Source organism: Setaria italica, chromosome IX (genome assembly GCF_000263155.2).
Source record: "Setaria italica strain Yugu1 chromosome IX, Setaria_italica_v2.0, whole genome shotgun sequence".
NCBI lineage: Eukaryota > Viridiplantae > Streptophyta > Magnoliopsida > Poales > Poaceae > Setaria > Setaria italica.
Genome location: NC_028458.1, coordinates 57,603,161 through 57,621,444, shown reverse-complemented (window position 1 = coordinate 57,621,444; position 18,284 = coordinate 57,603,161). Strand labels below are relative to the sequence as shown.

At 49.4% G+C, this 18,284-nt stretch overlaps 2 protein-coding genes and 1 pseudogene across 2 annotated transcripts; 1 reads left to right on the top strand and 2 right to left on the bottom strand.

Moving 5' to 3' along the window:
• The first annotated feature begins 1,572 nt into the window (after window positions 1–1,572).
• Window positions 1,573–2,181, top strand: LOC105915205 (annotated as a pseudogene).
• A 344-nt stretch (window positions 2,182–2,525) lies between these two features.
• On the bottom strand, window positions 2,526–3,253 carry LOC101770714 (flavanone 3-dioxygenase 2-like). The gene is made up of 3 exons (XM_004987146.1): window positions 3,224–3,253; window positions 2,738–3,104; window positions 2,526–2,557 (listed from the first exon to the last, which is right to left on the bottom strand). The coding sequence occupies exons 1-3, from the start codon at window positions 3,251–3,253 to the stop codon at window positions 2,526–2,528; spliced, it is 429 nt and encodes a 142-aa protein (XP_004987203.1).
• A 165-nt stretch (window positions 3,254–3,418) lies between these two features.
• LOC101778942 lies at window positions 3,419–10,783 on the bottom strand. Its single transcript, XM_004985865.2, has 13 exons — window positions 10,232–10,783; window positions 7,619–7,943; window positions 6,829–7,525; window positions 6,553–6,696; window positions 6,071–6,343; window positions 5,845–5,957; window positions 5,587–5,736; window positions 4,652–5,490; window positions 4,309–4,572; window positions 4,117–4,227; window positions 3,961–4,027; window positions 3,785–3,877; window positions 3,419–3,703 (listed from the first exon to the last, which is right to left on the bottom strand). Exons 1-13 carry the CDS (start codon window positions 10,672–10,674, stop codon window positions 3,530–3,532), a joined length of 3,693 nt encoding a protein of 1,230 aa, XP_004985922.1. The 5' UTR covers window positions 10,675–10,783; the 3' UTR covers window positions 3,419–3,529.
• Window positions 10,784–18,284: the final 7,501 nt, after the last annotated feature.

Genomic DNA, 18,284 nt, shown 5'->3' with positions numbered 1-18,284 from the left:
ATCCAACACCCCTAAATAATCTCCATTTTGCAGCACAACACTAGCTTAGAGACAGATCAGCTGCTGCCTGCTGATCTTCTCACGTCACCAGTGTCGTCACGCCCCTACGCAACCAGTGAGGTAGGCCGATAAGAATATGCCGCTTGATGTTGAGTAGGATGGATACTCCAACAAAGTCCAAAGATGCAAGTGTGTGTTGGTAAAAAACGCGTTGACGTCACTAGCTTCGCCTTGGGTCACAATCATGATGACCATGGCGTCTCTAGAGAGATGATACTGTAGTAGATGGCAGCACGTTAATAAATCTTCTACAGGACTTTCTTTTTTAGTGAAAGGGCGCTTTTTCTCTGACAAATCAAATCAGGGTCCGATCCGCAACATCAAATCGCCGGCCGGCCCAACCCAATCCGACCATACCGTTGTGTTGTGGTGAAGGCCGAATACAGGCCCACAATATCACGGCCCATGCTATACCAGTTCCCGCAAGGCTGCAACCGCCAATCCTATATGCCTTCCGGAAGCCCATACGTTACGTGGCTTCCGGTGTTTGAGATTTGTGCGTGGATCCTCATCCGTCCGATGCGCTCCTTTCTCTCTCAACCCTAACCTGCTCTTTCTCTCCTCGAGCCGCCGCCGGGCCCCCGCCTTCTTGTCGACGACAGGCAGGAACCCTTTCTTAGCCTCTGCTGCGACTATACGAGATCAGAATGGCACTCAGAGGCGCAGTTTTGACCAAATAAGCCATATTCACAAAGCAAGCTTGTCCTTCAGCGACCAGCAAAGTGGAAGTGGTTAAAGCAGCAGAATACGAGCATTCAAAGGAGATAGTAAAATCGAAGAGCAACTCACATGCCGCCGGATTAGGCCGGGAAATAAACGCGGCGGCCGCGGCAGCACCCGCCAGAAGCACCTGCCGCCGCCCGGAGCCTTCCTCCTCTGCGTCAGGTCAGACAACAAAGCAACGTCGCTAAAGACAGACGCTCGGAAGTAGTCCTCTGTTCAGGAGAGGTAGCGCGGGGTACCAACCGTTGTCGAGCTGATGCGGCGGCGCAGGACTGCAGGCGGCGACGAGGGGCATGACGACGCAGTGCCGCTTGCGGAGCGACGGGGACCTGGGACGGCGGGCGGCGGCCGCCGGAGAGGAGGACGCGGGGCAAGAGAGCGGGATGGAAGCGGTGGGCACACTCCACCGTGCCACTAGTCGTTGTAGTGGTCACACTCCACAAAAAGGAACAGCTCTCAGGAACTCTCAGGACACAGTGAAGTAGGCAAGTGGTCGGACCAGTGGGCAAGTGATAGCAACTACTTTTCCAAAAATTCTTTCCTGAAACTATGTATTGTGACCCTTCTAAAATTTTTTCCCAAACAACACATCAACTCACAGCAGATCCCTAATAACTAACCCTTAATATTTTAAAACAGGTCACATCATCATAATTGGATCTAGCCAGCGCCTCTCTGCTCTCTCTCGTGTCGTTCTTTCTTCTTCTTCCTCCACTTTCCCAAGTAGTCCTCTTCGATCACCTCGCCGCGAGTCACCACTCGCCACCGCCCCCTCTCGCTCGCCGACGCATGGACCCCATCGCCCCCAACTCCTCCGGCGGCCACCACGCCGCCGCCGCGGATGACACGGGCCTGACCGACACCACCGTGACTCTCCCGCCGCTCACCCTTCTCGATGTGTTGTGCTTCCGTGCTGGCCTCCCCGTCCCCGACGGTCTAGAACCCCATCTCAAGCCACCCCTACTTCCACCCACCGACCACCTTCTACATCTCCCCGGGCGATGTCTCCCTCCGCCACGCCTTCTTCGACCTCGCCTCCGCGGCGCCATCCCCGCTCATCGCCTACCACCATGCGGGGCCCCGGAGGGACATCGCTGTCGACCCAGCCCATGCGAGCGCCGCGCTCGTCACCTCAGGGAGCTCGTCGTCGGCCTCCAAGAGCTCTACGACATCTGCGACGTCTTCAGCGTCGGCGCGGGCTACCGAGGCTTCTATGGCGGTGACGAGGACCACGTGCGCCTCGACCCGGCCGCCGTCGACGACCGGCACAAGAAGGGTGGGACCGTGCTCAAGACCACGCGGGGTGGCTTCAATCTTGGCAAGATCGTTGACGACCCACCTCTGACGAGCTCCGGCGACTGGACCGGCGGGAATCGCGGTTCCCGCGGCCGCCCGTGACCGCGAGCTGTAAGAAATTCCGGGATTGTGGAAGGACCGGTCCCCCACATATATTCGGAGCGACGGAGGTGTTTTTAGCATCCGCGTATTTTTACGGGAAGGATGAGGAAGCTGTTGGAGGTAATTTTTTTATTTTTCCCCTAAATAAGTTTTTTAATTTTTGGTAATTTTAAGGAAGCTTTTTGGAGTTATTCTGAGGGAGCTTGGACCGCTGGCTCAGCTTATCGTTTCTGGCAGCAGGAGCTCTGTCTGTCCTAGGAAAGGGTTAAAAACCGGCGTGCATGTGCATATCTCCTGATCTCCACCACATGGTAGAGCCGTCCAAGGTACATGGTACATGGTGGTTAGTCACTTTCAAAATTTTCTTTTGAAGCATCTGTTCAGTGATTGGTCTCACGAGGGAAATAGAAAGGAAGCAAAAAGTGATTCCAGAACCTTGGAGAAAAAAAGGGTGTACGGAGTAGCAGCACCTCGTGCACCTCAGCTTTGGATGTGATCGGATACTTCAAACTATTAATTTGCACTTTATTAATAGTTTTGAACCTGTTAAGCGTACAGCCGTGCTTGGCCTTCTCCTCCACGGGCAGCCGGAAGAACTCGTACGCCACCGCCAGCATCGCGTCCATCAGCTCCACGGGCACCCCATGGTTGAGCACCTGAAAGAAGCCGTGGGTGGTGCAGGCCTCGCCGATGCTGGCGACGACGGCGGCGGGGTCGGGTTCGGCGAGGTCCACGACGGGGATCTGCGCGTCCGAGACCACCTCGTGGAGGCGCTGGCGCTGCGCCTCCAGCCGGACGTAGGTCTCCGGCAGCTCCTCGTGCACGGCCGTGGAGATGATCCATCCGATTAATTCCTCTGTTCCGACTATGACCCGGGGCCGATCCCCATCCCATTTCTCGATACCTATCGGGGAAGAATCAAACTATATTACCAAAATAACAGCATTTAATGGGTAAGAGGAGTATTTGTTAAGAATAATGAGAGGAGCACTGCCTCTTTTCATCTGATAAACTAAATACGTGGGAGACATCAAACACAGACACAGAAAACCACGTCTTGCATAACAACCATACAGAGAACCGAGTAGTGGTCTTGATGGATCAGTATAAGCAGAAAACTACGTGGGGGATATCTTGAAGTCGGATTGGAGAATGACTTCGTAGAATAAGAAGAAGCTATTTTTTCCAGCTCCCAACCTCTTAATTCATTTCAGAGAATCGTACATAACAACAAACGTGAATAATAAATAATTCACATTATTAAAAACTGCATTGTACATATAGTTCACATTTTTAAAATCCAACATTTAGAATAGAGCTATTCTTTGCCACGCTAATATTAAAAGTACTACGCCCATCTACGAAGATTTGTGCACTCGTCTGCCATCAACACGCCATCTTTATCAAAGAATGCTCCATCCTCGTGACAAATCTCGTGTAAGATGAACCTCGCCATATCTGTACAAATGTTGTCGATTTGTTTGTCTTCGATCTTGCTATAATTACTGTCGATGGTAGGCATCTGCAGGTGCATAGTAAATGAAGATTAGTATGTATTACCATTAGGAAATTAGCACATGGCATTTATGTATAAGAGACTTACGTCTTCAGGGTTTGTCCGGTACCTCCCATTGTTTCTGATGAACTCGCACACGTAATATCCGCATAACACAGAGCCAGGAGGTTGCTTGTGGCACTGCAAACAAATAGAAAAATAATGAGTTGTTATTAATGACAAGTTTACATTATATGAAAAAAGCCAAGTTTTTATATTCTTACGAATCTATGATATATTATTTTCATAGCTTTTGTGACCCCATCTTGTGGTATGTAAAGCTGGTACGCACTTTGAGGATATAAAGACAAGAGTTAGTAATATAACTTAGGTACATAGAACGTCAACATGCATTTAAGTATTGCCAAGAAATGTCTTACTTTTGTATAATGTCTATGAAATCCTTGTACTTATCTCTATGATAGCTGGTTGAGTCAAGGACCACTGCTTCTCCTAACTTGTGTAAAATAATGATGCAAATCCAATGGTCACTGCATTATATTAAAATAATTTATATTATAGACGGTATTAAATACCACCTAGTATATATATAGTAATTAAAACTAGCTTACTCAAAACAGTAAGGAGCCATGATATAATCCTTGTCAGCCTTTTTCTGCATTACTTTTGCAATGTATATGGATACTTTGTGCATTTCATCTCTGTGGGCTTTTATTTTTATAGCATTTTTCTCTGCTTGTGTCTCTGCTGCTTCTATTTGTGCTTTGATCGTTTCCGTCATTTTGAGCTTGTGCTCTGGCTCGCTTATTCGTGCTGGGTCAAGGTACGCTACCTTGAACCTACCGTGCGCCAATTCTTCCTCCCTCCATTGCATCCTGCAGAATAGATTCTCAGGTACTTGAAATAAAATATGTATGTATTTAAAACTCGTGTATTCGGTACATGTGGACTTACAAGCACCATACGGAAATGAGATTCACGTCGAGGTGTTGTCGATGGTAAAGTCTGTATAAATCCTCAAAATCGATCACAATCTGGTATGGGAGAACGCCAAGAAAAACCTTAGTTGGGACATGCGCGGTGATTGCTTGAATGTCTTGCTTCATTGCATTCATGATCCATCCATGCATAAGTTCCCATGGGCCCTTCAGCGGCTCCCACTGATACAAGAATGGTTTGCCATGCTCATAATCCATTGGAACATCATCTGACGCAAAGAAATTGAGGTTTTGATCCTTTTCCTTTTGCGGAAAGGCGCTGTGAGTGATATATTTTTCACCAGAAGATGAAGCCTTCTTCTTCAATACGTTTGAAAACTTGTCGATGTCTACGGATGGAGCGTTTTTATGTGTGTTGACCATACGAGGTACTGCTGGCTTTTTGGTAGGTGGAGATGCTGGCAAAGGTGATGTTGGACCATTAACTTTTAAATCATCTATAATAATAACCACATCCTTCTGATCAGTGTTCTCATCAGGGCTTTTGAAGCCGGCAACTTTCGCTAGGTTACCAACAGATTCTGTGATCTTCTTTGTCTGAGAAACCACTTCTGAGAGGAGAGATGCAATGCCAGCAACATGCATCACTTTGGCCAGATCCTCGTCCTGCGACAATTCGGCCTTGAGGCCTTTCGCCGCTCTGATCGCTGCAGTCATGTGAGTCATGGCCGGGGATGGCACAGTCCTCGCCTGGATCGCCGCTGAGAGCGCCCGGAGCGCCTTGGCCGAGTGCAAGCTCATCTCACCGCATGCTGTTCGAACCTTCGAGCATAGCTCCAAATTCGTTTCAGGACGCTGTGAGCAGGAAAAGGATGATGCTAGTGATCAGTAAACATGGTTCTGTAAACCTTTAATTTTGATCTATAGCGAAATGGCTGGATTTGCAATTACCTGAGCTTTTATGAGTGTGATGATGTAGGAAGCAAGAGTCTGCATTGAGGAAGCGCACTGGCGTGCAACGGCGCCGATGTTCTGGTATTGGCCCCATGGGTACCGGAAGTAGAAGTTGCCATGACCTGGCTCCCACTTGGCAAAATTTGCCTGCGGTTTTGGAAGAATAGAAGCCATGCATGCATTATAACGGATCATCCCAGTTTCTGGATACAGGAGCTTTATTGCTGCTCAACATCAAAGTGCATTGCTGCTTACCAAAGAGTCTTCGGTGGCCTTGCAGTCGAGGACGCTCTTGTACACTTGGAGGAACGGTTTGCTTTCCAAATCCTCGCCGGGAGCGTTCTCCCCGAAGCATTCGGACTCCAGTCCTGCACACACAAATACATGTATATATACAATTTAGTTTATCTTTGACATGGGAATCCGATCCGATTCGTTGTACATATTCCAAGGATCGAGTGGGATGGATGGTGCTACGTACCCTCAAGGAACTCGGCGAGCTTGTCGAGGTTCTCGGCGGCGAGGTTGTGGAGGTCCTCGCCGGCCCAGACCGGGCAGACGAACATGGTGGTGAAGAGGCAGGTGGCGACGCCGACGAAGATGGTGAAGGAGCGCTGGTACGCGAGGCGGATGAGCTCCTCCACCCGGTAGCTCGACACCGCCACCATGCTGAAGGTCAGGATGAAGATGGTCACGCTGTAGTCGTACCACGCCTTCACCGCCGGGATGAACCGAGTGAACGTCGCCGCCGTCGCTGCGAGAGAGAGAACGAATTAATTTAATTAAAGCACGTACTGATCGTGACATGTCGATCTCGTCATGAAAGTAACTAAGCGTACCGGCCGTACACGGCTAAGAACGAAGCTAGCCTGCGTGCCTGGCTTTCGCTTTACACAGACAAGCAGCTAGCTTGACAAGGAATCAGCCTGCATGGGTATAGAAGGTATATAGTAGGTACTGTACCTAAGAGGAAGACGAAGATTGCGAGTATGATGATGGGCTCCCCTTTGCTGCCTCCCAGGTTGGCCACCTTGTGAGCCCCGACGGCGATCAACCCGGCGACCAGCGTTGCCGTCGCCCTGTTCAGGCCTTTGATCAGCGTCCCACCTGCCAACACACACACGCACCCGTTAATTAATAAGCCATTAATTAAACTATACGGGTGCATGGCGTTGCATGCGGCTCGTACGTCATCGATGTCTGCAACTAACTGCGATGCACGGCGGCGTACGGGCTTACCGACGGTGTAATCCATGACGACGGCGACGGTGATGAGCACAGCCCAGAGGGTGGAGAGCCCCCAGTTGTTGAAGATGGGGTGGACGTAGTAGAGCACGGACACCAGCGTGAGCGCCAGCCCGACCTTGAACGAGTGCACCACCCGCCTGGGATCGTCCGTCACGATCTTGGCCAGCTTCTTGCCGAGCCCGGCGAGGGCTCCCCAGACCTTGCCCAGGAACTCGACGTAGCCGCCGGTGCCGCCACCGCCGGTCGTCACCGCCTGATGAGCATCCATGGCAGGCATGGCTGCCGTCTGCCGATCGAGGTAGCTAGGGCCGTGCCGTGCGTGCACGAGACTAGCTCTGGTGGTGCATGTGTGCCGGCCGGACGTAGCTCTCCGGCAGCTCCTCGTGCACGGACGTGGAGATGAGCTAGTCCGCCATGCCCTGATGCCCGGCTTGAGTGCTGCTCTGCGTGAATTGTGATGTTGTGCTGCTGCGCGAGTGCGAGTGCGAGCTCCATGTTTGCCCCGGAGACTGGCTACATAAGTAGACGTCACGACCGGCTCAGCGATCGATGGACTCAACACGCTCAAGGCGGGGCCGATGCGCACGTCGTTGCAGGGGCACAGGAACGACGCCACCGACATCCACGGCCTGTCGGAGTTCAACACCGCGCGGTGCCACACGCTCTTGTACCGTCCGTTGCTCAGCGCCTGCGCGTACGTCGTGCAGATCGATCATCATTCAGTTAATCAGGTGGTTGCCAGAAGGAAAAAAAGATCATATCCATCCAGTCGTGCTCGTACCTGCAGCTGGTCCCCGATGTTGATGACGAGCGCGTTGGGCCGTGGGTTGACGGCGATCCAGCGGCCGTCGTTGAGCACCTGCAGGCCGGCCACCTGCTGGTCCATGAGCAGGATGGTGAGGGCGTTGGGGTCGGTGTGCGCGGGGAGCCCGTAGGTGAGCTCCGGCGCCGGGCACCTCGGGTAGAAGTTCACCGCCATGTGCTGCTCCTGCTCGCCCAGCGTCCTCTTCACGTAGTCATCCTCCAGCCCCAGGCTCGCCGAGATCGCCTCGTACAGCCGGAACCCCAGCGCCCGGACCTCTCTGCAGTAGGCGCTCACGATCTCCCTGTACATGTGCGGATGGGCAACATCATATCAACAACAACAGAAAAAGGAACAGCTCTCAGGAACTCTCAGGACACAGGGAAGGAGCCAAGTGGAGGTCACACTCCACCGTGCCACTAGTCGTTGTAGTGATCACACTCCAGAAAAAGGAACAGCTCTCAGGAACCCTCAGGACACAGGGAAGTAGGCAAGTGGTCGGAGTAGTGGGCAAGTGGAGGGAGCTTGGACCACTGCTACACAATTTTAGCATTCCTTGTTCTTGTTTGCTGAGAGGCTGGCTCAGCTTATCTTTTCTGGCAGCAGGAGCTCTGTCTGTCCTAGGAACGGTTTAAAAACCGGCGCGCATGTGCATATCTCCACCACATGGTAGAGCCGTCCAAGGTACATGGTACATGCCGTTTAGAAATACTCGCGACGACGAGGTGAATAAAAGTGCACAGATCCAGTCCCTCCACCTGGTCGGGAACCCCATTTTCTCCAACAATGTTAGCAGATAGTCCCATCTCACAAAGTCAAAAGCTTTCGCGATGTCGAGTTTGAGGAAGAGCGTCGGGATCTTGTTTCGATGAAAGAGTCTAGCCATGTTGCGGACGGATAGGAAGTTATCATGTATGCTCCGTTTTTTTAATGAAAGTGCTCTGCGTGGGGGAGATTATTTGTCTTATGTGCGGTGCCAATCTTAGAGCTAAAGTTTTGGTGATGATTTTGATGAAAAAGTGAATGAGGCTGTTTGGTCTAAAATCCGTGATGGACTCTGCTCCTTCCTTCTTTGGTAGTAGGACAATGTTGGCTGTGTTGATTAGTGGTAAATTTGCCGTGCGCAGATTGTGGATAGCATTTGCCGCTTCTATGACATCCTCTTTGATAATTTCCTAACAGCTTTTGAAAAGAGCTCCGGTAAATCCGTCCGGTTCCGGAGCCTTGTCACTCGGCATTTCGGAGATTGCTCTCTTGAGCTCCGTCTCTGTGAATGGCTCATCCAAATCGTGAGCTTGTATGGTAGGCAACTGCAACTTGTCCCAGTTACTGTCCAGTGTGCGTTGATTTGGAGCGGCCCATCATTTTTTCGAAATGTTCGTGCACCACCTTGGCTTTCTGGTCATGTTTGATTGCCCATTCTTATCCATTTTTTAGCCTATGAACCTGGTTCTTGCGCCGCCTGCCATTGATCTTGCTGTGGAAGTATTTTGTATTAGCATCCCCTAATTTAAGGTTGGTGATCCTTGAGGCCTGACGTTTCCTAGCATGCTCGATGACTGCAAGTCCTAGGATTCTTCGCTTGAGCTTCTGTCGCAGTACCAGCTCGGAGGCTGACAGGGGGCGCAAATCTTGTGCTTTGTCTAGCTGGAAGATTACATCTGCGGCCATCAGTAGCTGCATTTTGGCGTTAGGATAGAATTTGTTGTTCCATTCTCGTAGTCTTTTCAGAGTAGCAGCACCTCAGCTTTGGATGTAATCGGATACTTCAAACTATTAATTTGCACTTTATTAATAGTTTTGAACTTGTTAAGCGTACAGCTCAAGTCCTCTCAACGCTAAGCAGACGGATCAACACAAACCGGAGAGATTGGACGTACCTCTGGTGAATCACTTAGCAAAAACTTAAGGTCAAATGACATAGGATTATGCAAAATTATAGTTTGGGAACCTAAGTGACCTTTAACATATTCAGATTCAGGGGAAGAAAAAAAAACTAGAATAAATGAGCACCAATAATTTACTTTGGGCTACGTGCTTAATTAGGGATTTAAAAAGTGCGCGTACGTTTCCCTAGGAAATTTAACGATCAAGGGGTGTTTGGATCCCCAGGCTAAACTTTAGTCCCTGTCACATCGAATGTTTGACACTAATTAGAAGTATTAAACATAGGCTAATTATAAAACCAATTTCACAACCCCTAGGCTAAATCGCAAGACGAATCTATTAAACCTAATTAGTCCATGATTTGACAATATGGTGCTACAATAAACATTCGCTAATGATGGATTAATTATGCTTAATAGATTCATCTCGCGATTTAGCCTAGAGATTATGCAATTAGTTTTGTAGTTAGCTCATGTTTAGTCCTCCTAATTAGCATTCGAATATCCGATGTGACACGGACTAAACTTTAGTTCCAGGATCAAACACACCCAAGGCATGAAACATGAGGGTGCAGAGCTCCAGAATAACTAAGTAATAGCCATTGTGATTCGTGAATTAAACAATCCTATCTTGCTCTGTCAGTCTTGGAGCACGGAGGATCCAGTGAAGTGAGCAACGTGAGGGTGCTTGACGCCGGATTGTTACCTGAATGATGGGGGATTGGCCGGCCAGTCGGGGACGTACTGCTCCAGCGGGTAGCAGTGGAGGCGGAGGTAGTCGCGCCAGTTGTGGACGGTCTCCTTGCGCACGTTGAAGCTGGTGGACAGGCGCATCTTCTTGCCCGGGTCGTCGGAGTAGAGCTTGGCCTTCTCCTCCGCCGGCAGCCGGAAGAACTCGTACGCCACCGCCAGCATCGCGACCATCAGCTCCACGGGCACCCCATGATTGAGCACCTGAAAGAAGCCGTGGGTGGTGCAGGCCTCGCCGATGCTGGCGACGACCGCGGCGGGGTCGGGGTCGGCGAGGTCCACGACGGGGATCTGCGCGTCGGAGACCACCTCGTGGAGGCGCGGGCGCTGCGCCTCCGGCCGGACGTAGTTCTCCGGCAGCTCCTCGTGCACGGCCGTGGAGATGAGCTGGTCCGCCATGCCCTGATGCTCGGCTTGAGTGCTGCTCTGTGTGAATTGTGATGTTGTGCTGCTGCGCGAGTGCGAGTGCGAGTGCGAGCTCCATGTTTGCCCCGGAGACTGGCTACATAAATAGACGTCACGACCGGCTCAGCGATCGATGGACGCAAAACGCGCCTTGAACGACCGGGCGAGAGAGGGAGCCCCGGCCCGGCTGTCAGCGTCGTGCCACGCTGGCGGCATGGAGGCTTGGTGCTCTCCCCTGACCGAGCAGCGTCACCTCCTGGGGTCCGGCCAACGTCAGGGCGATGACGCCAGCAAGGGTTTGGCCAGGTCGTCTTGCTCCGGCCGGCCCCCATAGCGTTCGCCGCGTTTGGAGCTGAGCATGACCGGTTGCCAGTGCTCTGGTGCTGAAATAGAAAGCCCTGTTATGGTGTCCACGCCGGCTATTGAACGGCACATTGTTTCCATGCTGTGACCTGCAGTGTGGGTGTGCAGGGCAACAAAAAGCTACTGTCTCGACACAGTCAGAGGCACGCAGGAATGTCAAGCGCGCATATGCTCCCTTGTGGTCCCTTTCCCATTTCCTCCCAATGTGGTTGTCCAAGCCTAAAAGGAATGAGCAATATATGCCCGTACTTTGCCACACCTTTTATTTACTTACGCAGATTATCACTGATCAATAGTTTTCTTTGTCAAAGTTTCTGTTCACAAGCACACACAAAATCACTCGTATTTATCGTCTGTCAATTCAGAACACCTATCCCATTAATTCCTCTGTTCCGACTATGACCCGGGGCCAATCCCCATCCCATTTCTCAATACCTATTGGGGGAAGAATCAAACTATATTACCAAAATAACAACATTTAATGAGTAAGTAGGAGTATTTGTTAAGAATAATGAGAGGAGCACCGCCTCTTTTCATCTGATAACTAAATACGTGGGAGACATCAGAAACACAGACAGAAAACCACGTCTTGCATAACAACCATACAGAGAACCGAGTAGTTGTCTCGATGGATTAGTATAAACAGAAAACTACGTAGTATATGTCTTGAAATCAGGATGGAGAATCACTTCACAGAATCAGGAGAAGCTATTTTTTTCAGCTCCCGATCTCTTAATTCATTTCAGATAATCACTTCACACAATCAGCAGAGAATCACTTTTCTCTGAAAAACTGTTTGGCAAAGCTCCTGCTGGATTCAGCAGACAATCAACTCTGGAGCTCTACCAAACGCATCCTAAATGACAACTGAAAATAGGAACAAGCAAAAGTCTCCGGGATGATCAAAAATATCAATGCTTAGGTGTATGTGTTATTACCTAGCCTGGGATCTCTAGAGCACATCTAGTCGGGTTCGAGTGAAACATGGGAGCAAGGTGTTCCTGGTGAGTGCCTAGTGTGAGTGAGGGGAAAATAGGTTTACCTTCACCCCTAGAGGTGGGAGCAGCAGAGCTGCTGGCCATCGCGGGTTCTGTTGACGGAGTCTGCGCAAGGCAGCGACGCGCAGTGCCGAGCTTGGTCGCCGGCGAAGTGGCGGTGGAACTTCCCGCCGCTACTGCGCAACCTAGATCGGTAGGTGTGTCGGTGGGGCGGCTGGCTACGGCGAACCTCGTGAGCCGAGCCGGGTCCCCCACCCTGTTTATGTAGCGCAGCGCGACAGGGGCCCACCACCTATTGATAGGGTGTGCGCCCCCGATCAGAGCGCAGATCAAGGTCCTGATTGGCCTTTGGGCCAATCGGGAAAGAGATCAATCTAACATTCTGCCGGCTAAGTGTTCCCTGAACACATTGGGAGGTAAGCCTTTCGTGAGCGGATCCGCAAGCATATCTTTTGTTCTTATATGCTCGAGACTTATAGTGTGATCCTGGATTCTGTCTTTCACAACGTAAAACTTTATCTCAATGGCTTTGGAAGCATTGCTTGATTTGTTGTTGTGAGCGTAGAATACTGCTGGTTCATTGTCGCAGTACATCTTTAGTGGTCTGTGAATACAGTCAACCACTCTCAATCCGGGTATAAATTTCTTTAGCCACATTGCCTGCCCCGTGGCCTCATGACATGCTATGAATTCTGCATGCATCGTTGATGACGCAGTTACTTTCTGTTTCGAGCTTCTCCATGAGATAGCTCCTCCTGCGAGAGTGAATACGTATCCAGACGTGGATTTTCTATCATCTTTGTCTCCCGCAAAATCTGCATCTGAATACCCTTTTATCTCTAGGGAATCAGATCTCTTATATGTAAGCATGAGTTCTTTTGTGCCTTGCGCGTAGCGCAACGCCTTCTTTACCATTTTCCAGTGTTCTATACCTGGATTACTTTGATATCTACCGAGAACCCCGGTGACAAAAGCTAAGTCAGGGCGGGTGCACACTTGGGCATACTGTAAGCTTCCGACAGCTGAAGCATATGGAACCGCTTTCATTTGATCGATCTCGTACTGGTTCCTGGGACATTGGAAATTCCCAAAACTGTCGCCCTTGACTATAGGAGCAGGTGTGGCCTTACTCGCATGCATATTGTACTTCTTTAGAACCTTTTCTAAATATGCCTTTTGCGATAACCCTAGGACCCCATTCAATCTATCTCGGTGAATTTCTATGCCCAAAACATATGTTGCTTCACCAAGATCCTTCATATCGAAGTTTGAGGACAAGAACTTCTTTGTCTCTTGCAGTAGACTGATATCACTGCTTGCAAGCAAAATATCATCCACATACAGGATTAGGAAAATGTATTTCCCATTTTTGAACTTTGCATAGACACAATTGTCCTCTATATTCTCTTGAAACCCAAATTTCTTTATTATATCATTAAACTTTAGATACCACTGTCTAGAGGCTTGCTTTAATCCGTAAATGGATTTCTTTAGACGACATCCCATATTCTCTTTGTCTTCCATGACAAAACCCTTTGGTTGTTTCATGTAGACGTTTTCTTCTAAATCCCAATTTAGAAATGCCGTCTTTACATCCATCTGATGTAACTCTAAATCAAAATGTGCAACTAGCGCCATTATGATTCTGAAGGAGTCTTTACATGAGACAGGAGAAAAAGTCTCATTATAGTCTATTCCTTCTCTTTGTGTGAAACCTTTTGCCACAAGTCTCGCCTTATACCTTTCTATATTCCCTTTGGAGTCACGTTTAGTCTTGTAGACCCATTTACAGCCTACTGTTTTGGCTCCTTTAGGAATTTCCTCAAGTTCCCAAACATTGTTGGAACTCATCGATTTCATCTCATCTTCCATGGCCTCTAGCCACTTCGATGAGTGAACACTTTTCATGGCTTCTTCATATGAAGTGGGATCACCTTCTATATGAACTTCTTCTGTATTATAAACTTTATAACAATCAGGGATGGCTGATTTTCTGACCCTTTGAGACCTTCTAGGCCCCTCACTTTCAGGCACATTCTGTGCCTCTGCTTGTGGCACACTGTTCGGAGGTGGCTGCTGTAACTCTTCCTCGTGTGTAATGATGGGTTCAGTTGGCTCCTGAAGGACAGGTTCCAAAACTTCACTCATCGTTTCCACGGGTGGAATCACAGCAGGTGCCTGCATCACAATATCAGGGACTGTAGCAGGTGCTTGCACCACGACCTCAGGAACTATAGGTGCGGGAATAATAGGTAGTGAGAAGTATGGTTCCTGAATCATCGGATTAGGTGCACACACCCGCTTCTCCTCAAGATCAATTTCTCGAGCTACCATGCTCCCCCTCACCATCTCATCCTCTAAGAAAATCGCCTGTCTCGTTTCTACAAACTTTGTGAATCTGTCTGGACAGTAGAAACGAAAACCCTTTGATTTTTCCGGATAGCCAATGAAGTGGCAACTTACTGTTTTGGGATCTAGTTTCCCGATGTTTGGGTTAAACACTTTTGCCTCAGCTGGGCTCCCCCACACACGTAAGTGGTTTAGTGAGGGTACTCTTCCTGTCCATAGTTCGTACGGTGTTTTGGGCACCGACTTACTTGGTACTCTATTAAGAATGTGAATGGCGGTCTTCAGCGCCTCCATCCACAGTCCCAATGGCAAGGTGGAATAGCTCATCATGCTGCGCACCATATCCATCAGTGTACGGTTACGCCTTTCAGCTACTCCATTTTGCTGAGGTTCGCCCGGCATTGAATACTGGGCTACTATGCCATTTTCTTGCAAGAACCTCGCAAAAGGTCCAGGAACTTGGCCGAATGGGGTATGCCGACCATAGTACTCCCCCCCACGGTCGGATCTTACTATTTTGATTCTTTTGTTATGCTGATTTTCAACTTCAGCTTTAAATATCTTAAATTTATCCAACGCTTCTGATCTTTCTTTGATTGGATAAATATAACCGTAACGGGAGTAATCATCTGTGAATGTTATGAACAAGTCATAGCCATCCACACTTTTCACAGGAAAAGGTCCACAAATATCAGTGTGGATTATCTCTAAAATTCCTGTGCTACGTTTAGCGCCTTTTTTAATTTGCTTTACAAATTTTCCTTTAATGCAATCAACGCATTGTTCTAAGTCTGAGAACTCTAATTGAGGAAGAATTTCATTCTTAACTAATCTTTCTATTCTCCCCCTCGAAATATGGCCTAAACGACAGTGCCATAATTTCGACGATATTTCATGAGTTCTCTTTCTTTTCTTTGTTTCTTTCTCTAACGAGGATACATTCATATTCACATCACACACAGAATTAACTTTTTCACGTAATGATAATAAATACAACTCATTGTGAAGGATGGCAACACCAACACATGCATTATCGAACCAAATGGCACACTTTCCATTACCAAAATGACATTCATAACCATCATGGTCCAAACGTGAAATACTTATTAAGTTTCTGTGTAATGAGGGAACATAAAGCACATCTTTAAGTACAAGCATGAAACCATCAACTAGCTCTAAAGAGACATCGCCAACAGCTTCAACTTCTGCTTGGACTCCATTTGCGACTTCAACGCATCTTTCGCTTCTTTGCGTAGTCCTCGTCGAATGGAATCCCTGTAAAGAATTTGCAACATGAACAGTTGCACCTGAGTCAATCCACCAAGTAGATTTCGAATACTGTGTATACAAGGATTCATTTACAAAAGAAATAGTATTCTCACCTCTTTTTGCCATTATTGACTTTAACCAGTCGGGGCAGTCTTTCTTGAAGTGCCCCTTTTTCTTGCAATGTAGACATTGGTCTTTGTCTACTGGGAGAAGCTTTTGGTGATTCTGTTGCATAGGAGCTTTTCCACGTGCCTTGAAAGAGGGGTTAGCAATCTTTTTCCTGTTATCCTTCACATAGTGTAATGAGCCACCATGTGAGGATCTAAGTCTGTCCTCTTCCTGCACGCACATGGCGATCATTTTCTCCATGTCCCACTGTTCTGGCTGCATGTTGTAGTTGACAACAAAAGTGTCAAACTCTTTAGGCAGAGAAGCAAAAACCAAATGCATAATGTGCCCAGGCTTGAGCTCAAGATCCATAGGCTTCAGCTGTGCTGCCAAGTTATACATCCTCATGATGTGATCTCTTATGCCAGTCCCTCCGCCATTGTACCTCTCTGTGGCCAGCTGCTTGAACAGCTGGGTAGCATATATCTTTGAGGAACCAGTGAACTGATTCCTTATCTTGTCGAGGTACTCTGAAACGGAGTCACACTCTGCGATCGAGCCCAAAATGGCAGGCTCAATCGTATTCTTTACCAAAGCCATACATTTCTTGTTGGCAGTGGTCCACTGTTTGTTTTCAAGGGTGTATGCCAACTCCAGTGGAGCATAGTCCCTTTCCTTTTGCTGCCATGCAGCATCATCATCACCATCAGCCCTCACTGGCTTCTGTGGAGCTTGTGGCTGCGGTGTGGTCAGCACCCAGTCAACTTCTCCACAAACGAAGGAGAACTCAATCTTCTTCCTCCATTCTGTGTAGTTGTTGCCTTTGAGAATGGGTATCTCTTTGAGACACGCCATTAAGTTGAATGATCCTGAAATTCACAATCCATAAGTGAGATCATAACGACAATTGCATGATTCATTTCCAACGTTGGTCAAAAAATAAAACATACAACTGTTGATGCAATTTAAAACTATATCACCGTTGGGCAGAAATAGAAATAAAAGCATCAAAATAGCTTTTTAAATCATGATACAGTTATTAACAACGTTGGTCAGAAAATAACAGCACCATGATCTAATTAACTTTATCATGCTCTCACATAAATTTAATTATCCCGTTGGTTCAAAATTAAATTTAAATGGAGCAATAAAAATGACTTTTGCAGCGGAAACTGTGAAATAAATCTATTTTCAGAAGCAAGACACTGTACAAAACTTTATTAATCTCTAATACAAATTATCCCGTTGGTTCAAATTGGATTAGAGACTAAAACTGTGCAAAAACCATTAATTAAATGCTTCTAAAAATAGAAAAAACAAAAAAACAGAAGTTACTGTTCAAATCGCGAAATACGGCCCACGCGCGAAAACGGCCCACAGCCCGTTCCCGCGTGCGGCCCGCTCGCGCGACGCCTGCGGCCTGCCAGTGCGGCCCACGAAAACGGCCCGCTAAAACCGGCTCGTCGCCGGCCTAGCGCGCGGCGCGCGGCTGCAGGTCGCAACCTGGGCCTGGGCCGCGAAAGCGGCCTGCCGCCACGTCCCGCCTGGGCCAAAAGCGGCCCGTTCATCCTGAGCCGTCCGATTTGATCGGACGGTCCGGCGGCAATCGCGGCCGAACAAAACGGCTGCCGCGGCCGGCTCCCTGAAACCCTAAGCCATTTCCATCTTTCCCCCCACGCGCGCTCTCTCCGCTCGCTCTCGCCGCGGCGGCGGCGGCGGCGGGGCTTTCTCTCCCGCGCCCGGCGATGGCCGGCGGCGGCGGTGGAGGGATGGCCCCGCCGGCGCACGGCCGCGGCAGCCCCCTCCTCCCCCTCTTTTCTTTTCTAGCCTTCCCCCTTCTTCTCTCCAAAAAAAAACCCGAAAGTTCGAGATCTAGATGAAGAAGAAGGGCCGGCGCCACCGCGGGCCCCCTCGCCGGCGCGCGCGTCCACCCCGAGGGTTGGGCGCGCCGCCGTCGAGCGGTCCTGTGGTGGTGCTTTTGCGCCCCCCGGGCCCCGAGCGGAAGCTCCGGCGGCTCGGGTGAGCCTTTTCTCCGGCGAGCCCGAGGCTCGGCCGGCCTTTGCCACTCGCCGGCGATGGCCGGCGGCGGTGAAGGCGACAGCAGGTAAGTGGTCCCGCGTCTCCCTGTCTTTAGATCTAGGGTTAGGGTTTTGGTTCTGTTGCTTTTCTTTCTTCTTCTTTTTCTCGATCTGATTCTTTTCCCGATCTAGAGTAGCTTCTAGGAGGTGTCTGATACCATTGTTATTACCTAGCCTGGGATCTCTAGAGCACATCTAGTCGGGTTCGAGTGAAACATGGGAGCAAGGTGTTCCTGGTGAGTGCCTAGTGTGAGTGAGGGGGAAATAGGTTTACCTTCACCCCTAGAGGTGGGAGCAGCAGAGCTGCTGGCCATCGCGGGTTCTGTTGACGGAGTCTGCGTAAGGCAGCGACGCGCAGTGCCGAGCTTGGTCGCCGGCGAAGTGGCGGTGGAACTTCCCGCCGCTACTGCGCAACCTAGATCGGTAGGTGTGTCGGTGG

What these genes read in the sequence shown, in the direction of transcription:
- LOC101770714 (XM_004987146.1), bottom strand. Translation starts at nt 3,253, where the DNA reads ATGGTTGTTATGCAAGACGTGGTTTTCTGT. An exon ending in TGCAAGACGTGGTTTTCTGT is followed by an intron (nt 3,105 to 3,223) that starts GTCTGTGTTTGA and finishes TTGGTAATATAG; the next exon opens with TTTGATTCTTCCCCGATAGG. An exon ending in GGAGAAGGCCAAGCACGGCT is followed by an intron (nt 2,558 to 2,737) that starts GTACGCTTAACA and finishes ATCACTGAACAG; the next exon opens with ATGCTTCAAAAGAAAATTTT.
- LOC101778942 (XM_004985865.2), bottom strand. Translation starts at nt 10,674, where the DNA reads ATGGCGGACCAGCTCATCTCCACGGCCGTGCACGAGGAGCTGCCGGAG. An exon ending in GCCAATCCCCCATCATTCAG is followed by an intron (nt 7,944 to 10,231) that starts GTAACAATCCGG and finishes GCACATGTACAG; the next exon opens with GGAGATCGTGAGCGCCTACT. An exon ending in CGTCATGGATTACACCGTCG is followed by an intron (nt 6,697 to 6,828) that starts GTAAGCCCGTAC and finishes GTGTGTTGGCAG; the next exon opens with GTGGGACGCTGATCAAAGGC.